General features: G+C 48.4%; 1 protein-coding gene across 1 annotated transcript in view; it reads right to left on the bottom strand.

The window, feature by feature from the left end:
- Nucleotides 1-11,092: 11,092 nt before the first annotated feature.
- Nucleotides 11,093-15,153, bottom strand: part of HSF2BP (heat shock transcription factor 2 binding protein) — a 93,872-nt gene continuing 89,811 nt past the window's right edge. The window contains exon 8 of the mRNA XM_066571676.1: nt 11,093-11,252. Coding sequence (XP_066427773.1) covers nt 11,221-11,252 — 32 coding nt within the window. The 3' untranslated portion in view covers nt 11,093-11,220. The remainder of the gene's footprint in view (nt 11,253-15,153) is intronic.

Here is a 15,153-nt window from a genome sequence, read left to right as displayed (position 1 = left end):
GTGCTGGATGGCCACGATCCCACCCTGGGTTCTGGACATGGAGGAGCTTTGCCTTTTCCCAAAGCTCATGGTGGGATAACATCAGCCCCAGCAGCTCTCATGGTTTGGGAGGACACAGTCCCTTCCTCACAGCTCCCCAGGTGTCACCAGTGGAGCACTTCCATTCCAGAATGGCCGGTCAAGATATTCTCAAGCACACAGACACCAAGTCAAAGCAAAGTTCAGGGTTTTACAGGCCAGCTGTGTGTGTGCAGCTGAAGAAATTCTCTGGGTGGTTACCGGCACAGCTTTGAAATGGCCAGTCTGGGGGAAAGGACTGCATTTACCTACAAATACCCATTTTCCTGCAAAGAGAGTGCTTTTTCATGGCTTTCTTGGAAACAGCCCTCCAGCCAGCTCATCCCAACCTTCACATGGGAAGGATTTCCAAAACACACTAATGTGCAGCAAGATGGAGACACTAAGTGCTGGTTTAGACATCCTAGGGAAGGTCAAAACCCTGTTTAACTTCCATTAATGTCACTCCAGTCCCTTTTGACAGTTCTGAATAGCAAAGGGAAAAAGAAAAAGACAAAGAACAATCTTAAAAGCTTTTCAAAATTCCTAAAGAAGACAACATTTGCTTTAGAGTGGCTTTAATGGGAAAAAAAAGCGTGAAAGAACAAAGATTTCTTTACTGATTCCCAAATCACAGGCTGGGCCTGGGGATGACTGAGATGTGATCCAGTGCATGTTGGACACTGATACCGAGTGCCCTTAGCACTGCAGATGTGGGCAAAAGAGATGCTCAGTGGGGAGCAGGGGTGGGTGGGAGATGTCCCCTGGTCCCCCTGCACTCCAGGAACAGCACAGGGTGAGCAGACAGAAAACTGGGACCTGTACTGCACAGCAAATCAAAATCTTGGAGACAAAGGCCATAAGATTCTGTCCAGAAGGAAGAGAAGCAGCAGCCACAAGCTCAGAGAGACCACAACTGCTTTCTGCAATGCATAAATGTCACAGGGTGCTTAAAATACTTGATCAGCCTTGTCCAGCCAGCCTGGCTCTGGCAATAAACACACTGTTCTGCTTTTTAATGTGTTTCCCTCAAATGATGCTCTAGCAACCAACTGTGTTCAAAAAAGCCCAGCAGTTGCAGCTCAAGATTTATTTTAACTTTGCAGAATCAAAACAAAAAGAGCCAGAAGGGACTGTGGGAAACTTTTTTTCCTAGATAAACGTGCAGTTAAGATTATTTTGCTCTTTCCACCCTGCCAGGGCTGTGGGGATGCCACCAGGAGAGGATGGAGGATGTGTGGTCTAATGACTAACAGGGCCAGAGGAGCCTGAGCCCAGACATTACCAACAAGCAGAAGCACCTCGGGCCAATCGCTAATTGCCTGTGACTTATTCCCATTTACCCGAGGGGCAGCAGCTCGTTCTCGGGAATGCGGTGAGCATTTAATCAATTAGGGCTTGATTGCTGCTTTGAATTCCTGGCTCCCAAAACATGCGGGGTAATTGCAGAAAGTCCTTTATTACTCCCAGCAGCAGGGACCACGCCGTGTTTGCGCACATGGATCAGACCCTCCCCAAGCCTGGCTGGTCCCCCTGCCCCTCGGGGTAACCTGCTGAGGTGGTGGGTCATGGCTGGGACAGATGGCTGCCCATCAGGGTCTGGATGCGGTTTGGAACCCCCCCGAGGTGGAGCTGTGAGAGGTCACAGGCAAACTGAGCACAGGGGGCCAGAGAACTGTGGCAGTCAGAGGACAGCCCGTGGATTTGTGACTCCATCCTGAGGGGTGGCACTGGGAGGAAGCTGGGGACAGGGCTGTGCTCCTGGGAGGGAGGAAGGGGCTTGCCTTGGAAATGGAGAGGTGGAAATGATGGAGATGGAGGTGGAGATGAGATGGAGATGATGGAGATGGAGATGGAAATGAGATGGAGATGATGGAGATGGAGATGGAAATGAGATGGAGATGATGGAGATGAGATGGAAATGAGATGAGATGGAAATGGAGATGATGGAGACGGAGATGGAGACAGAGATGGAGGTGGAGATGAAATGGAGCAGGCTGACAATGACCAATGGGAATGTCAGTGCCCTTTAACTAAAGCCTGTCTCCACTCTGCAGACAGTTACTGCCAAAACTCATCGGGATGAAGGAGAGCCAGAGGCAGACAGGGAGCTGCCCTGTGCTCCTGGCAGCACCCATCCCCTCACTCCCCACTGGGGGAAGCAGGACCACCCTCAGGGACCCTGGCTGCTGTCCCAGGCCCCAGAGGAGTGACACCATGCCCCCTGCACAGGACACAGTGCAGCCAGCATGCAGCCCCAGGGCTGGAATGGGGTCGTCCGTCAGCTGTGTGGAAGGAAGCCAAGGGAAATTTTTTTAGGCGTCTGAGACAAGAAGGAGGTTAACTTTCTTTACTAGATAAGGCATTTTCCATCTAAATAGGACACTTCAACATGTCCCATTTCCAAACAAGCCTTTCTAGAAGGCCTGAGCAAAACAAAGTGTCAGAAGCCATTGGTTTGAGCTCCTCCTGTCTCTGTTTTGACCCCTCCTGGCCTCACTTCTCTCTTTGACTTTTTTCAAGGAAGAAAAAAAAGAGTGTTGAAATTGGAAGGCTGCCAGCAGGACTGAAATGTCATTTCCAAGCAGACTTGGTGGCCACACCAAACCCTGCAGGGCCCTAGTGCAGGGGAGGGTGTGACCTGTGGGGACAGTCCTGTGGCCCCATGGGGTTTGGTGGCTGCAGCCACCACTGGGCTCTCCTGGGGACTGAGGGGCTCTTGGAGGTGACACCAACTGGGGTGGCTTTTCTACCCACCCACAGAGCCAGGGGAGTCAGGGGGACTATGGGTGCTATGGGGCACCCTCCTCTTCCACTGGGGGCTGCTTGCTCTTGAGGTGTTGGAAGAGTTGATGGCTGCAGAGTCTCCAGATCCTGTTTCCCCTCTAGTTTTGTGCCATTTAATGTTGAAATCAGTGACCTTGGCTATGGTTTCCCTTCTCCTGTGTGACTGTCACCCACCTCCAAAGCTGGCACCCAAGTGCCTGATCTGCCTGGGGCAGTGTCACTTTGGGAAGTGCCCAAAGAGGAGGACCTCTCTATGACTACAACATGTCCTGTGTGACATTTTGCCATGGCCCACTGTGTCTAGAGGACACAGCCAGGTTCAGAGCCCGTGCAGGTGACTCAGATACACAATCACAGTGGCTGAAGCTTTCACTGTGCTCTGCATGGAAGCAAGGGGCCAGTGACAGAAGGTGACAGAAGGTGACAGAAGGTGACAGAAATCTTCAGGCCTGACAGCATCCATGCTTCACCACCCACGGCTGGGGTCAGTGTAAATCCACCTTCCCCAGGAAGCTGTTGAGCCAGGAAAATTGTGGCTCCTGAGAGCAGGGGCAAAGCCTGGCTCCTTGCAGACAAGGTCAGGAGATGTGCTAGAGCTCTGGTGAAGCTAACACCCTGATGCTGCTGGAGGTTTTATGGCAGTGACAGCTCTGAGGCTGACAGGAGGTGCCAAAACTGTGTGTGTGCCTTTGAAATGCCATAAATGCCATTGTCCACCTTTGCTGGGCAAGATGCATGAGCACAACAACTTCCTCTGCTGCAGTGCTGTGTTTGTGCCAGCCCTTGCTCGTGCTGACATTTGCCAAAAGCCATTTGAGACAACCTCAGGGCTCAGCCATGGTAGGGAGAGTCCTTGGTGGCTCCATGGCCTCAGCCCTCGGCCTGTGCCAATGCAGGAGCAGGGAGAAGATGCTCCAGGACTCATAGAGAACTGCAGCAGCTCTCTGGAAAGCACAGAGCAGGGAAAAGCCACTGATTCATGTTTCCTAATGAATGGCATTGCCACACGACTGAAAAAAGGGGAAATGGAACCATGCAGAGGCTGTGTCAATACCTTCTCCCTACCTTTCCTCTTCCCCCACTTGCTCTAGTTCATCTTAGGTTCTGTCTGTTGGGATTCACTTATTTCTCCCTCTTGCCAGGCTGTTTGTCATGATGGGTGTTTCAGGATGGGTTTCACTCTCTGTTAGCTTTAGTAATGATTCCTCAAGGTTCAGAGGCCCTTTCTTCAGCATCTCTCTTTATTCCAGCAGCCAAACCAGGACCCTTTCACAGCCAGGACCAGCACCAGGACCTGTCAGAAGGAATCCCTGCTGTGACCATTTTGTGCCATTCCCTCTCCTTCAAGAGACCCATGTCTTGCCAGGGCCCAGCATCCTGCCCTTGGGGTATCTGGGGGATACCTGTGCTGCACTGTCCAGTGTCAGAACTCAGGACATCCCTCTGGCTGTCCAGGATGGTCAAGACCCCTGCCAGGGGGCTCAGAGACCCTGGCACAGAGCCCAAGACCCCTGGAGCAAATGATTATTACCAACCTTAGATGAAGATCTGCAAGCCACAACAGTTTAGGTAGAATAATAGTGAACTTATCACGGGGTGGAAAAGTAGATTTTGGGGTTTCTGGTATGGGGGTTCAGGGGGCAAGATGGAGGGATCTGGGCGTGTCCAGCCTTTCTCCTTTTTCTTCTTGGCCTCCATCTTCTGCTGTGATGTTGGCACTTTTAGATTGGTTTAGAGTAGAAGCTCACTGTCTAACACAGGTGATAGGTATTGGAAAGTAATTGTAAACATTGTACACGTAGTTTTTAGTATAAAGATATAACACCACCCTGAGGGCAGGCAGAGTGCCTGGACTGTCTTGCTGAGTGGGCCTCAGCAGGACAGGAGAAAAAATGTTATAGATAAGATACAATAAACCTTGAGACTGAGAAATGAAGAGCTCTGACTCCTTCTTCAACTGCCCAGCTGGGAAAAGAGACTTTTGAACTTTTCTCGGGGTCACTCTGAGCAGCGAGAGACCCCGACAGTCCAGGGGAGAGGCACAGCTCCTGTGTGAGGGTGGAGGAATCTGGATTGCTTGGAAAACCGCTGGGGGTTGGAATGAATCCACAGGTGTTGTGTTGCACTAAATAATTTTATTTAGCGGCTGTCTTTGTATTGGGTGATGGGAAAAAGCGTTACTCCTCACGTGGATGGTGTATTCCCCTCCTTCCACAGGGCTGCTCCCTCACACGCTTCCCCCCCTTTCTGCATTCACGGGTGGCCCCTCCCCTCGCCCCGCCCCATTGGCATCCCATTGGCCATGGTCCCTTTCCCCGCCCCCTTCTTGGGGTATAAAATGGCACCGCAAGGGGGCCGCAGCCTCTCTCCTGCCTGGGTGGTTGCCGTGTCAGGGAGTGTCCTGTCCCAGGCCAATAAACAGGATACTCGCTCCCACGTGGGCAAGAGTGCTTCTCCTCTTTTATCTTCAGCCCATGCTGGATCGCGTGAGCTTGGGTTCTAGCTAGGCGGAACCGGATCCATACAAAGCCCAGAGAACCACGGATTACTGCCCATAGGAGCTCCCCCACACCTCTCCCCTCTGAGGTCTGCACAGGCCCCCCTGTACAGTGTCCCACAGCTTTGTGTCCGTGCTCTCTGGGATGTTCTCCAGGCTACAGTGAGACTGAGCTGAAACACCGTTAAAAGCTTTTGAGGGGTGTCACCCCACAGCAGAATCACAGTCTGTGGGGTGAGGGAGCCCAAGTCCTGTCTTGCCATCCTCCTGTGTACAGAGCAGACAACAGAGACTCAAAGAAGAGATGATGACAAACCCCAAGGCAGTGAATGATGCTGTTTTCCATCAGGAAAGGTGCTGCCAGCCTGCTAACCAGAGGAGAGGACATTTGCCACCCACAGCACCACCCATGGGGCTGCCACCCCATGCTGTGGGTGTCCTCTCCCAGCTGGCACTGAAATCCATGTCCTGCCCCCTTGGATAACCCACCTGGGATAGGCCAAGCTCCACTGTGATCCCACCTGGAGACCCCGAGGGGAGGAGCCCACTGCCTCGCTGGGAAGGGATTGTGTTCCCACAGTGCCCAAGCCAGCAGCATGCAGCCACTCCTCAGGGAACATTAATAATTTAGGGATAAACTGGAGACTCCATTGTGTTCTGAGCAGGCTGTTGTGTTCACTTATCAGGACAATGTCTGAGCCCCTTCCTGCAATGCACTCGGCTCTCTGATGGATGTTTGGCATGTGTTCCTGTCCTGTCCCCAAAAAGAGGAGGGACAGCCTGCACAATTGCTTGGGAGACACTCGTTTGGGTGCTGGGCACCTGTGTCAGAAAATGAGATCGTCATTAAACAGGCCTCCAGAGTAAGGTCTAAACCCAAAGTAATCAACAGCAGGCACTCGTGGTCCACTGAAAGCTTATGTGGGAACACAGGAAATTCCTCTGGCTGCCCTGGAGGGCTGCAACCCCTGCCCAGGGGGCTCAGAGACCTTGGCACAGAGCCCACGGCCCCTGTGCCTTTGATTTAGCCCTTGGAACAAACAATTACCAATCTTGTATGAAGAATTGCAAGCCACGAAAGTTTAAGTAGAATAATAGTGAATTTATCACAGGGTGAAAAATAGATTTTTTGAGGTTTTTAGAATGGGGATTCAGGGGGCAAGATGGAGGAATTTGGGTGTGTCCAGCCTTTCTCCTTCTTCTTCTTGGCCTCCATCTTTTGCTGTGATGTTGGCAATTTCAGATTGGTGTAGAGTAGAAGCTCACTGTCTAACATAGGTGATAGGTATTGGAAAGTAATTGTAAACATTGTACATGTAGTTTTTAGTATAAAAAGATAACACTGCCCTGGGGGCAGGCAGAGTGCCTGGACTGTCTTGCTGAGTGGACCTCAGCAGGTCAGGAGAAAGAATTTTATAGATAAGGAACAATAAACAATCTTGAGACTGAAAAATTAAGAGTTCTGACTCCTTCTTCGAGCGCCGGGCTGGGAAAAGGGACTTTCCAACTTTTCTTGAGGTCATTCTGACCAGCTAGAGATCCCAAGAAGCTTAGAAACACAAACCCTTGAAAAAAGAAGGATTGTCAATTAATTTGGCATCTCTCTGCAATCTGAGATTTGTTGAATCCACTGGGACCAATTTCTCCTCTTCAGTTTAGCTCAGTGATTCTTGGAACTGCTCTGGGATAGCTTTTCCTGGACAGGCCTGTGTGCCAGCACCCCTGTCCCAGAGTGCACATGTGACTCAATTCCTCAGTTTTGGTTGAGGTGCCCAGGAGCAGACACTGTGCTCTAAGTTCACAGCTGTCACTAACACCAGACAGATTTTCTGTGAAAACTAAGAGTGTGGTGAAAATGTTGATGGTCATCTCGTGTTGCAGGCAAAGGGGTAATAACACACAGCACAGTCCAGGAGCAAGACCCAAGCTGTGAAAGCACACAGGGATTGAGAGGGTGTGACCGTGTTCACAGGGGTCTCAGGCTGAGGGAAGAGATGAGGATCTGACTCCATGTTTCAGAAGGCTTGATTTATTATTTTATGATACATATTATATTAAAACTATACTAAAAGAATAGAAGAAAGGATTTCATCAGAAGGCTAGCTAAGAATAGAAAAAGAATGATAACAAAGGTTTGTGACTGACTGAGACAGTCTGGACAGCTGGGCTGTGATTGGCCATTAATTAGAAACAACCACATAAGACCAATCCCAGATGCACCTGTTGCATTCCACAGCAGCAGATAACCATTGGTTACATTTTGTTCCTGAGGCCTCTCAGCTTCTCAGGAGGAAAAATCCTTAGGAAAGGATTTTTCATAAAAGATGTCTGTGACAAGAGGGAGATATCCTTACCTTCCTGTCAGCTAAATTGAGGGACTGCAACTCCTATGGGAAGTGTTTAACAAGGAAGGAAAGAGTGATTGAAATCCAATTCAGTCTGCATTCAGCACCTTTCATGAAACCAGCACATTGAGAGATCTCTTCTGAGAAGGCTTGGGATGGGATGACCCAAAGCTGGCTGGCTTACAGGAATACACAGCACATGGCACAAGCCTCTCCATTAGCTGGATGAGGGGAACAGCTTAGTCACTGTGAGGGGAACCATTCACGGGGAGATGAAACCTTCACCTCCTGTTGCAACAGAGCAGTTGTTGTTTCTAACTTGCCCACCGCTTATGTCACCACTTGTGTGTGGCAGGCAGCTCTCCCCCACTTCCCAGCAACCTCTCGGTGTCACTGAGTCACACCACTGATGTCCCCATGGGGAGGTGCCCAAAAATGAATATCTCATGGGAATATCTCAGCAAATACCTTGGCTGAGCAGCTGCTGCAGAGCAAAGGAGAACACGTTCATGGGGGATGATATCTGGGGAGTGCTGCAGCCTCTTACTGAAAATGCAGCTCCTCATAAGAAGCAGAAAAGTCCTCCAGTGGCTGTGAGGCAAATGCCTTTCATCAGAGGGCAGCTGAAAATTCTCCCAGGATCAAAGAAGACTCATGCTGATCCCAGTGGGTTTTTATTCAGGGGTCTGGGGTTAGGTTCACAGAGGGGTTAAGGTGTTCCTTCTGTGCAGGAGCTAAGGGTGGGGCCATCCTGGCAAAGTCTTGCTGCCAGCAGCACCCTCATATCCAAGCTTTTGAGAATTAAAGCCCAAGAGTGAAGGGATTAAAACCATCATTTGCCACCCAGTGTGACTGGGCCGTGGCACACAATGGGTGGGAAGAGATGATCTCACTCCCTCCTGCTGGAGCTGTTCTGCTTGACATAGATAAATTAAGTATTGATGCAAGTATTGATTACTCTTGTGCTACGTATTGGAAAACTTAACCTCATCCTTTCGTGGACGTTTTTCCATCCCACTATAATTAGGTGCCCAGGCTGATACTCTTCCCACTGAGGGGGTGAGGGTGGGTTTTCACTGTGTCCTGTGGGTCTGGCCCAGTGCTGGTGGGCAAGGCAGGAGGAGAAGGCCCCATTGCCTCAGTGAGCAGAGGGACAGCACTGCCAGGACAAGTTGAGGCTGGTAGTGACAGTAGTGCCACCAGCAGAGCCCACACCTGAGGGCTGCAGCTGCTGACTTGTGTTTAGGGGCTCTGTTTGAAGAAAGTAGTGAGGGGCTGGGGATGGGAGGGCCTCAAGGAGGATGTTTCTAAGGAGAAGATGAGGTCTGCAGGCACCTTTTGAAAACACCTTAATGCTTTTACATTCTGGAAGCTGTTCATGGGCAGGATGCAAAGTAGAGCCAAAGAGACCTACAAATACTAAAATTCCAAAACCAGAGAAGAATAAATTCATTTTTCCCACCCTGTGGTTTGATCTATGTAATTTTCAGATTCTGCACCAAAATGCAAGAGTAATACAGGTCTTACAGAAGAGAGACATTTTCAGTAGAAAATAAGTAGTTTCAGATAAAGTAACATACAAAGACAATGGTTTCATATCTATGAGGCAAAGTTAAAAGCAGAAGTATTTTCAGTAGAAATAGCTGATGGATCTGGTGAGCAGAAATAGATTTTCCAATGAGAATGCTGTCAAGGTACACCTGTGTTGGAGGTGAATCTGCCTGGCCACTCCCAAAGCATAACAACAACCCGCCCTGTGCTCCTGACCTGGAGCCATTGATAATCTATGGGCTTTTTGAGATAAGCCATGGGGCTGTGTCCCAGTGCTATTCTCTGGCATAGGGTGCATTGCTTCAGAAATAGGAAGGGAAGAATTCGTCAGACAAGAACTGTCACATGTTATTCACAAACAGAGAAAACAAAACTTAAATAGGACAGGTTTTTGTAACATCATGTAAGCTAAAGCTCATCTGTCTGTCAATAAAGTCATCCCTGAGTAATTGCTGGCCCCAAGGGAGCCAGACCAAACATTTTACGGTTTATCAGCCTCTCTGTAGGGTGAATATTTGCACATGGAAGAGCTTTTTTCGTCCCTTTTTTTTTAACCTTTCCCGAAATCCACCGAGAAGTGCATGATTTCTCACTGGAAACGTCACTGGTTTCTGCAACTGTGCCAGAATCAATAGATTCCAGCAATGCCTTTGATGTGGAGATGTATTAGTGAAGCAAACTCACCGCAGTCTGGTTTTAATGCTTTTGGTGTGTGCGCTCTCACAGGAGAGGAGCGGAGAGAGGGAGATGAAACAAGAACACAAAATGCATTTTACATGACACCTTATCCCACCCAGAAGCAGAGAAGCACTTAAAGCTCACAGTTCCTCTCTGGATGGTGCTCCTGTCAACAGCTTAAAGCAACATTGCCTAAAGTGGCATTTATCTTTGGGGCTCTCTATCAGATTCCTTCCTGATTTTGTTACAAGCGCCTTCCTCGCTGTTCATGCCATACATGGTTAAAGAGAAACTTTGCTGCTTCTCCACAGGTTACAGCAAGGTCAGGACTGAGCACTGTACATAATTTTGTGTCCTAAATATTGGACACTTAATCCCAAAGGCTCTGTCCCAGAGGTGGAAATGCACCTGCAAGGATACCTTCTGTCCCGTCTGCCTGTCAGGTTACCCCTGAGCACAAAGCCCAGCAGCCACATGGGATGGGAGGCAGTTCCTCCTGCTTGAGGTTTAAATTCAAAGCTTGGTGAGAAGGGATTTATCCTTGTGCTGGCTTAGACACACTAAAAAAACAGATCCCAGCTGGGGATCCCCCAGCCAGGGGCCACACAAGGTCCCACTTGTCAACTCACAGGCAACGCAGCTCAAATTCTCTGAGCTGTACAGGTTTCTCTTATTTGCTGGACATTTTGAGAATAATCCCACACTCTTTACACATGATTAATATGCAGTGCATTAAAATCAGAAGGCAAATCTCTGCTGCCTTAGGCTCATCGCATGGTGAGTGTTGGCTTACCTAAGGTGGCAGAGGGAGGTGTTGTGATTTAGGTGTTCAGTAATTTATTTGTTCCTGCTCATCTGACAAAAATTAGGGCCTTGATGAGCACCATCAGCCATTTCCTTACAGGTATTTCCTCCAGGTTGCTCCAAGCCCCATCCAACCTGTCCTCAAACACTTCCAGGGATGCGGCATCCACAAATTCTCTGGTCAGCCTGTTTCATCCTCACAGTAAAAATTTCTTCACAGTAAAAATTTCTTCCCAATATCTCATCTAACACTACTCTCTTTTAGTTTAAAAGTGATTGTTCCTTGGTTTTATCACTACAAACCCTTTTAAACAGTCCCTCTCCAATTCTCCGGTAGCCCCTTTAGGCACTGCAAGGCTGCAATTAGGGCATCCCAAAGTCTTCCCTTTTCCTGGCTTAACAACCCCAACTCTTTCCTCATAGGAGAGCTCCTCCATCCCTCTGATCATCTTCATGCTCCTCTTCTGGGCTTGCTCCAACAGCTCATTGTCCTTCTTGTGCTCAGGACCCAGAGCTGGGTGAACTGTGGTCTCCTGAAAGCAGAAGTGCAGAAATTAGAGTTATGATCCTCCAGCTGAGGAGACAGAGGAATAACCCATGTTGAAAATGACCTGAAGAAAGAAATTAGGAGGGAAAGAAAACACTGTGCATGGTTGAAAGCCTGTTTGTTCCTCAGCTCTCAGCTTCTCCACCTCCTTGAGGGACCATTTGAGTTTGATTGATTCCTCCAACTGCGGTTGAGGAGGTGACCAAGGAAAATTGTAAATACCCCTGACTCCAGCTGGTGAGCAGTCGTGGTTTGTACCTCATGGAGTTCAGGAGTCTGACAAACAGAGGCTCCTTTGCTGTTGATGGCACACAAACAGCTGTTTGAGAAAAGAAACATGTCTGCATGAGTCTGTCATAAAAGTCATACCTAAATTTTCAGGAATTTCTGGCAGTAGAATCCCTTTGTTCCACAGCTGTCTGAGCCAGGCTGAGTGCAAACTCACACCCCTCTATTCCATACAGATGCCCATAAATCTGATAGAGAAGGCAAAATTAACACCACGATAACTGAATTAACTTCAATTAAGCCAGTTCTTATTTTCACCTGTGCACCCAGGAGAAAAATCAAGACCTATACTATCTATTTTATCATGTCATGGCTTTGTAACACTGGAGAAGATTAATATGCAGTAAAGCAGGGACAAAGCCTGTGAACAACCTCATGGATAAATGGTTACGTTCTGGGCTGGTTGTAGTGGTGTAAGTTAAGAGAGGAAGCATTACCATTGGTGGCACATCTCCAGTGCTGACCTGACACACATTTTGTGTTCACTCCTAGGCAAGAATGAGCAAAGAGTGGCTGGAACCATTGGCCAAACAGCAAATGAGCTCAGACATCCCTGCTCCATGCAGAGGATAACATTTCCACCAATTCCAGTTATTCACCCCTGTGCAGTAGGCTCCAAAATAGAATAGAATCACAGAATCATTAAGAGTGGAAAAGACCTCTGAGATTGAGTCCAACCTTTGATCAATCACCACCTTGTCAACTAAACCATAGCACTAAGTGCCACATCAGTCATTTCTTGGACACTTCCAGGGATAAACCTTGTAAGAGCCATTGAAACCTGTCAGTGGGTAGTTAACAGGCACTAACAACATGGGATGACTTATTTTGCATTTAACAATTAGCTATTAATCCACACATGTCTTGGGGAGGGATAGCAGCCTTTCTGCTATGTGAGCCATCTCACAGGGATTTTCTCAGCCCTTTGAAACATCTCTGTGCACGTTGGTGGGTGTTTAATTGTGCAGAGTGGGATGCACAGTGAGACACGTCTTCACTGAACACAGGGTCACTTCTGAAGGGGCTGCCTTTTTTAAATCATTCCCTGACCACAGAAGACGTTTAGGGGCTGTGAGAACTTCCTCTGCTACTCAGAAGGCTTCCTACCCTTCCTAGGCTACTATGTGCCTAGCAAGGCCACAATTCTGAAATAACAGCTGCAGGGGAGAATTGCCCCTGCCAACATCTTTATCCCACCAACAGTCCTTCCTCCTGCCCCACTGGGGCACTTTTTGGTAACCTATTTTGCTGCTTCACCCCCCAGAAAAGCCAAGGCAGTGTTTTACTGCAAAGCCCTGTGGGTGCAGGAGTGCATAAGCAGAGCTAAAGGGTTTTTTTCTGGTGGGAACTTGGAGTAGGATGGGTAAAAAAGCTGCTCATCCACATGGAGCTTGGCGCTCGTAAGGAAGGAGAGCGGTGGGAATCAGTAAGGAGAACAGAGGGATGAATGCACGTGTCCATGCTCCCTGGAAATCCCCTGGCTGACAGGACAGCCTGCCTAGGGAAGAGTTAAAAGCAGAGCTCTGGAAAGTTTGGCCAGATGACTTCCTGATGGAGTTTATACAAGTGTAGTGTGCGCAAGGACGTGTGTGCCTACGTGCCACTTCTCCCGGAGCAGCCTGAGCCGAGCAGAGGGAGGAAAAAAATAATAAAAACATCACAGATGGGTCCAGGCTGAAAACAAGCCTCTGATGAATGTGCAGGGTCATCACACTCCTCTCATTACAAACCTGCCAGACAAATCCATGTGATGCCTCCTCTGCTGTGCATCCCCCCCTTGCCACAGAACAAGAGGGCAGGGGCAGGGGTGAGGCAGGGCAGGGAGGAGACAAAAGAGGACATTAGCAGGAGGAATTCACAGGATCCCAAAGCAGCTGCCACTCGTTCATCTCTCAGGACATTCCCAGCAGCCAGGGGAATAATGCAGCCGTGTGCAGTCACTGGAATGCCAGGGCAGTGCAGGGGAGATGCAGAGCTGATGCCAGGGAGATTCCAGGGAGGCACTGGCACAGTACCAGGGTGATGTTTGCAGGCAGGAGCTGTGATGGAATGCAGCTCCATACCTACACACGTTTGTCTCATAAGACCTATCCTGCACAGAGATATCAGTGAAATACTAACACAAGCTTGTTGGCATGGATTGTACAAACCTGGGCAGGACTTTGGTACTCAAACTTTCCCCTGCCCCTCTGGTGTCTACATGGAAACCCTCAGGGTTACCTTAATACACTCACATGCACGTCCTGCTGTGGAGCTGTGACAGCCAGAGCTGCTAATCCTGAGGAGAATGGGCTTGCTTAGGTGCAGGAGCTGCTTAATTCCCTCTGCTGTGTGCTGAGTGGGAGCTCTCTCTGGCCTCCCAAAAGAGAGGAGTGGGGGACAAATCAAGGATTGTACAGAGCAGCCTGCTTGATCTTCTGTGGGCAGATCAGTAAAGAAGTAAAGATCAGTAAAGAAGACAAACTGCATATTATTCTCATTTAGCAGTAAATCAACCTTCCTCTCAATTACAGAGCATGTTTGCCTCCTCCTGCTCCTTCAGAGAAGGGTGACAGGGCACAGGATTAAGCAGCAGTCCCTTTAGGGATGCTTAGTCAGTGAACCCGTGCTTCTCATTACATACTCCCAACCTACTGTCACTTGATAATCTTGTGGAAGGGTTTGCAAGTTTGTGCTGCCTCAGAAATTTCTGCTTGTTCACTGCAGCTGCACTCAGAGGGGATTCTCTGAGCACAGCAGGACCACAGCTAATTGCATCAGGAGGTCAGCAGGAAGGTCTGCTAAAGTGCTCCTGGTACAAACCCCACCTGCATTCTCAGAGCCCAGCCAGGTTGCTTACAGAGCCACCATTAGCACTGGAAAGTAAAAAGCTGCAGATAGAATTTGCACAAGGTAGAGCAGCAATAAATTTTAAAAAACCAAGCAAGCTTTCTTCCCAATTTTTGAGCTGACTTTGGAAAGCAAGACATTACAAATATTAGAAATTTGCCATATTTATAAAATGAGCATTTTACTCATTGATATCTTTTAGGTCAAAATTTTAACACTGAATACTATCATCTGACCACACAGATTCCAAAAGTCATGTTATTTTATTTAGCTGGTCCCTTTTTGTTTTATTTTTTATTAAGTCCAAAAACTTATCTTTGACTAGAGCAACAACAGATCCCAAATTCTTGAGTGCATTTCTCTGGAAGGCAGTTTTGAATTTTGACTTACTCTGTTGATTTCATGGGTATTCCCATCTTTACATTTCTATCAAAGACCTCTGTCATTTCCATCTAATTTCTCTACTCCCCAAAGCAAAACAAACCTGTTGTATGACAACACACAAGTCAGATAGGGAAATTAGGAGGAATATATTTTACATTTTGCAGCCTCCCAGTACCCACAGGGAGCTTACAGATAAAGTTTTGACAGGGAATGGCGTCAAATTGAGACTATGTTTAGATTCAATGTTAGGAAGAAATTCTTTACTGTGAGGGTAGTAAGGCACTGGGAAAGGTTGACCTGAAAGTTGTGGATGCCCTGTCTCTGGAAGTGTTCAAGGCCAGGTTGGACAGGGCTTGGAGCAGCCTGATATAGTGGAAGGTGTCCCT

This window comes from Molothrus aeneus, chromosome 2 (assembly GCF_037042795.1).
Source record: "Molothrus aeneus isolate 106 chromosome 2, BPBGC_Maene_1.0, whole genome shotgun sequence".
Classification (NCBI taxonomy): Eukaryota; Metazoa; Chordata; class Aves; order Passeriformes; family Icteridae; genus Molothrus; species Molothrus aeneus.
Note: the sequence above shows the minus strand (reverse complement) of the source record. Positions and strands in the feature narration are given on the sequence as shown.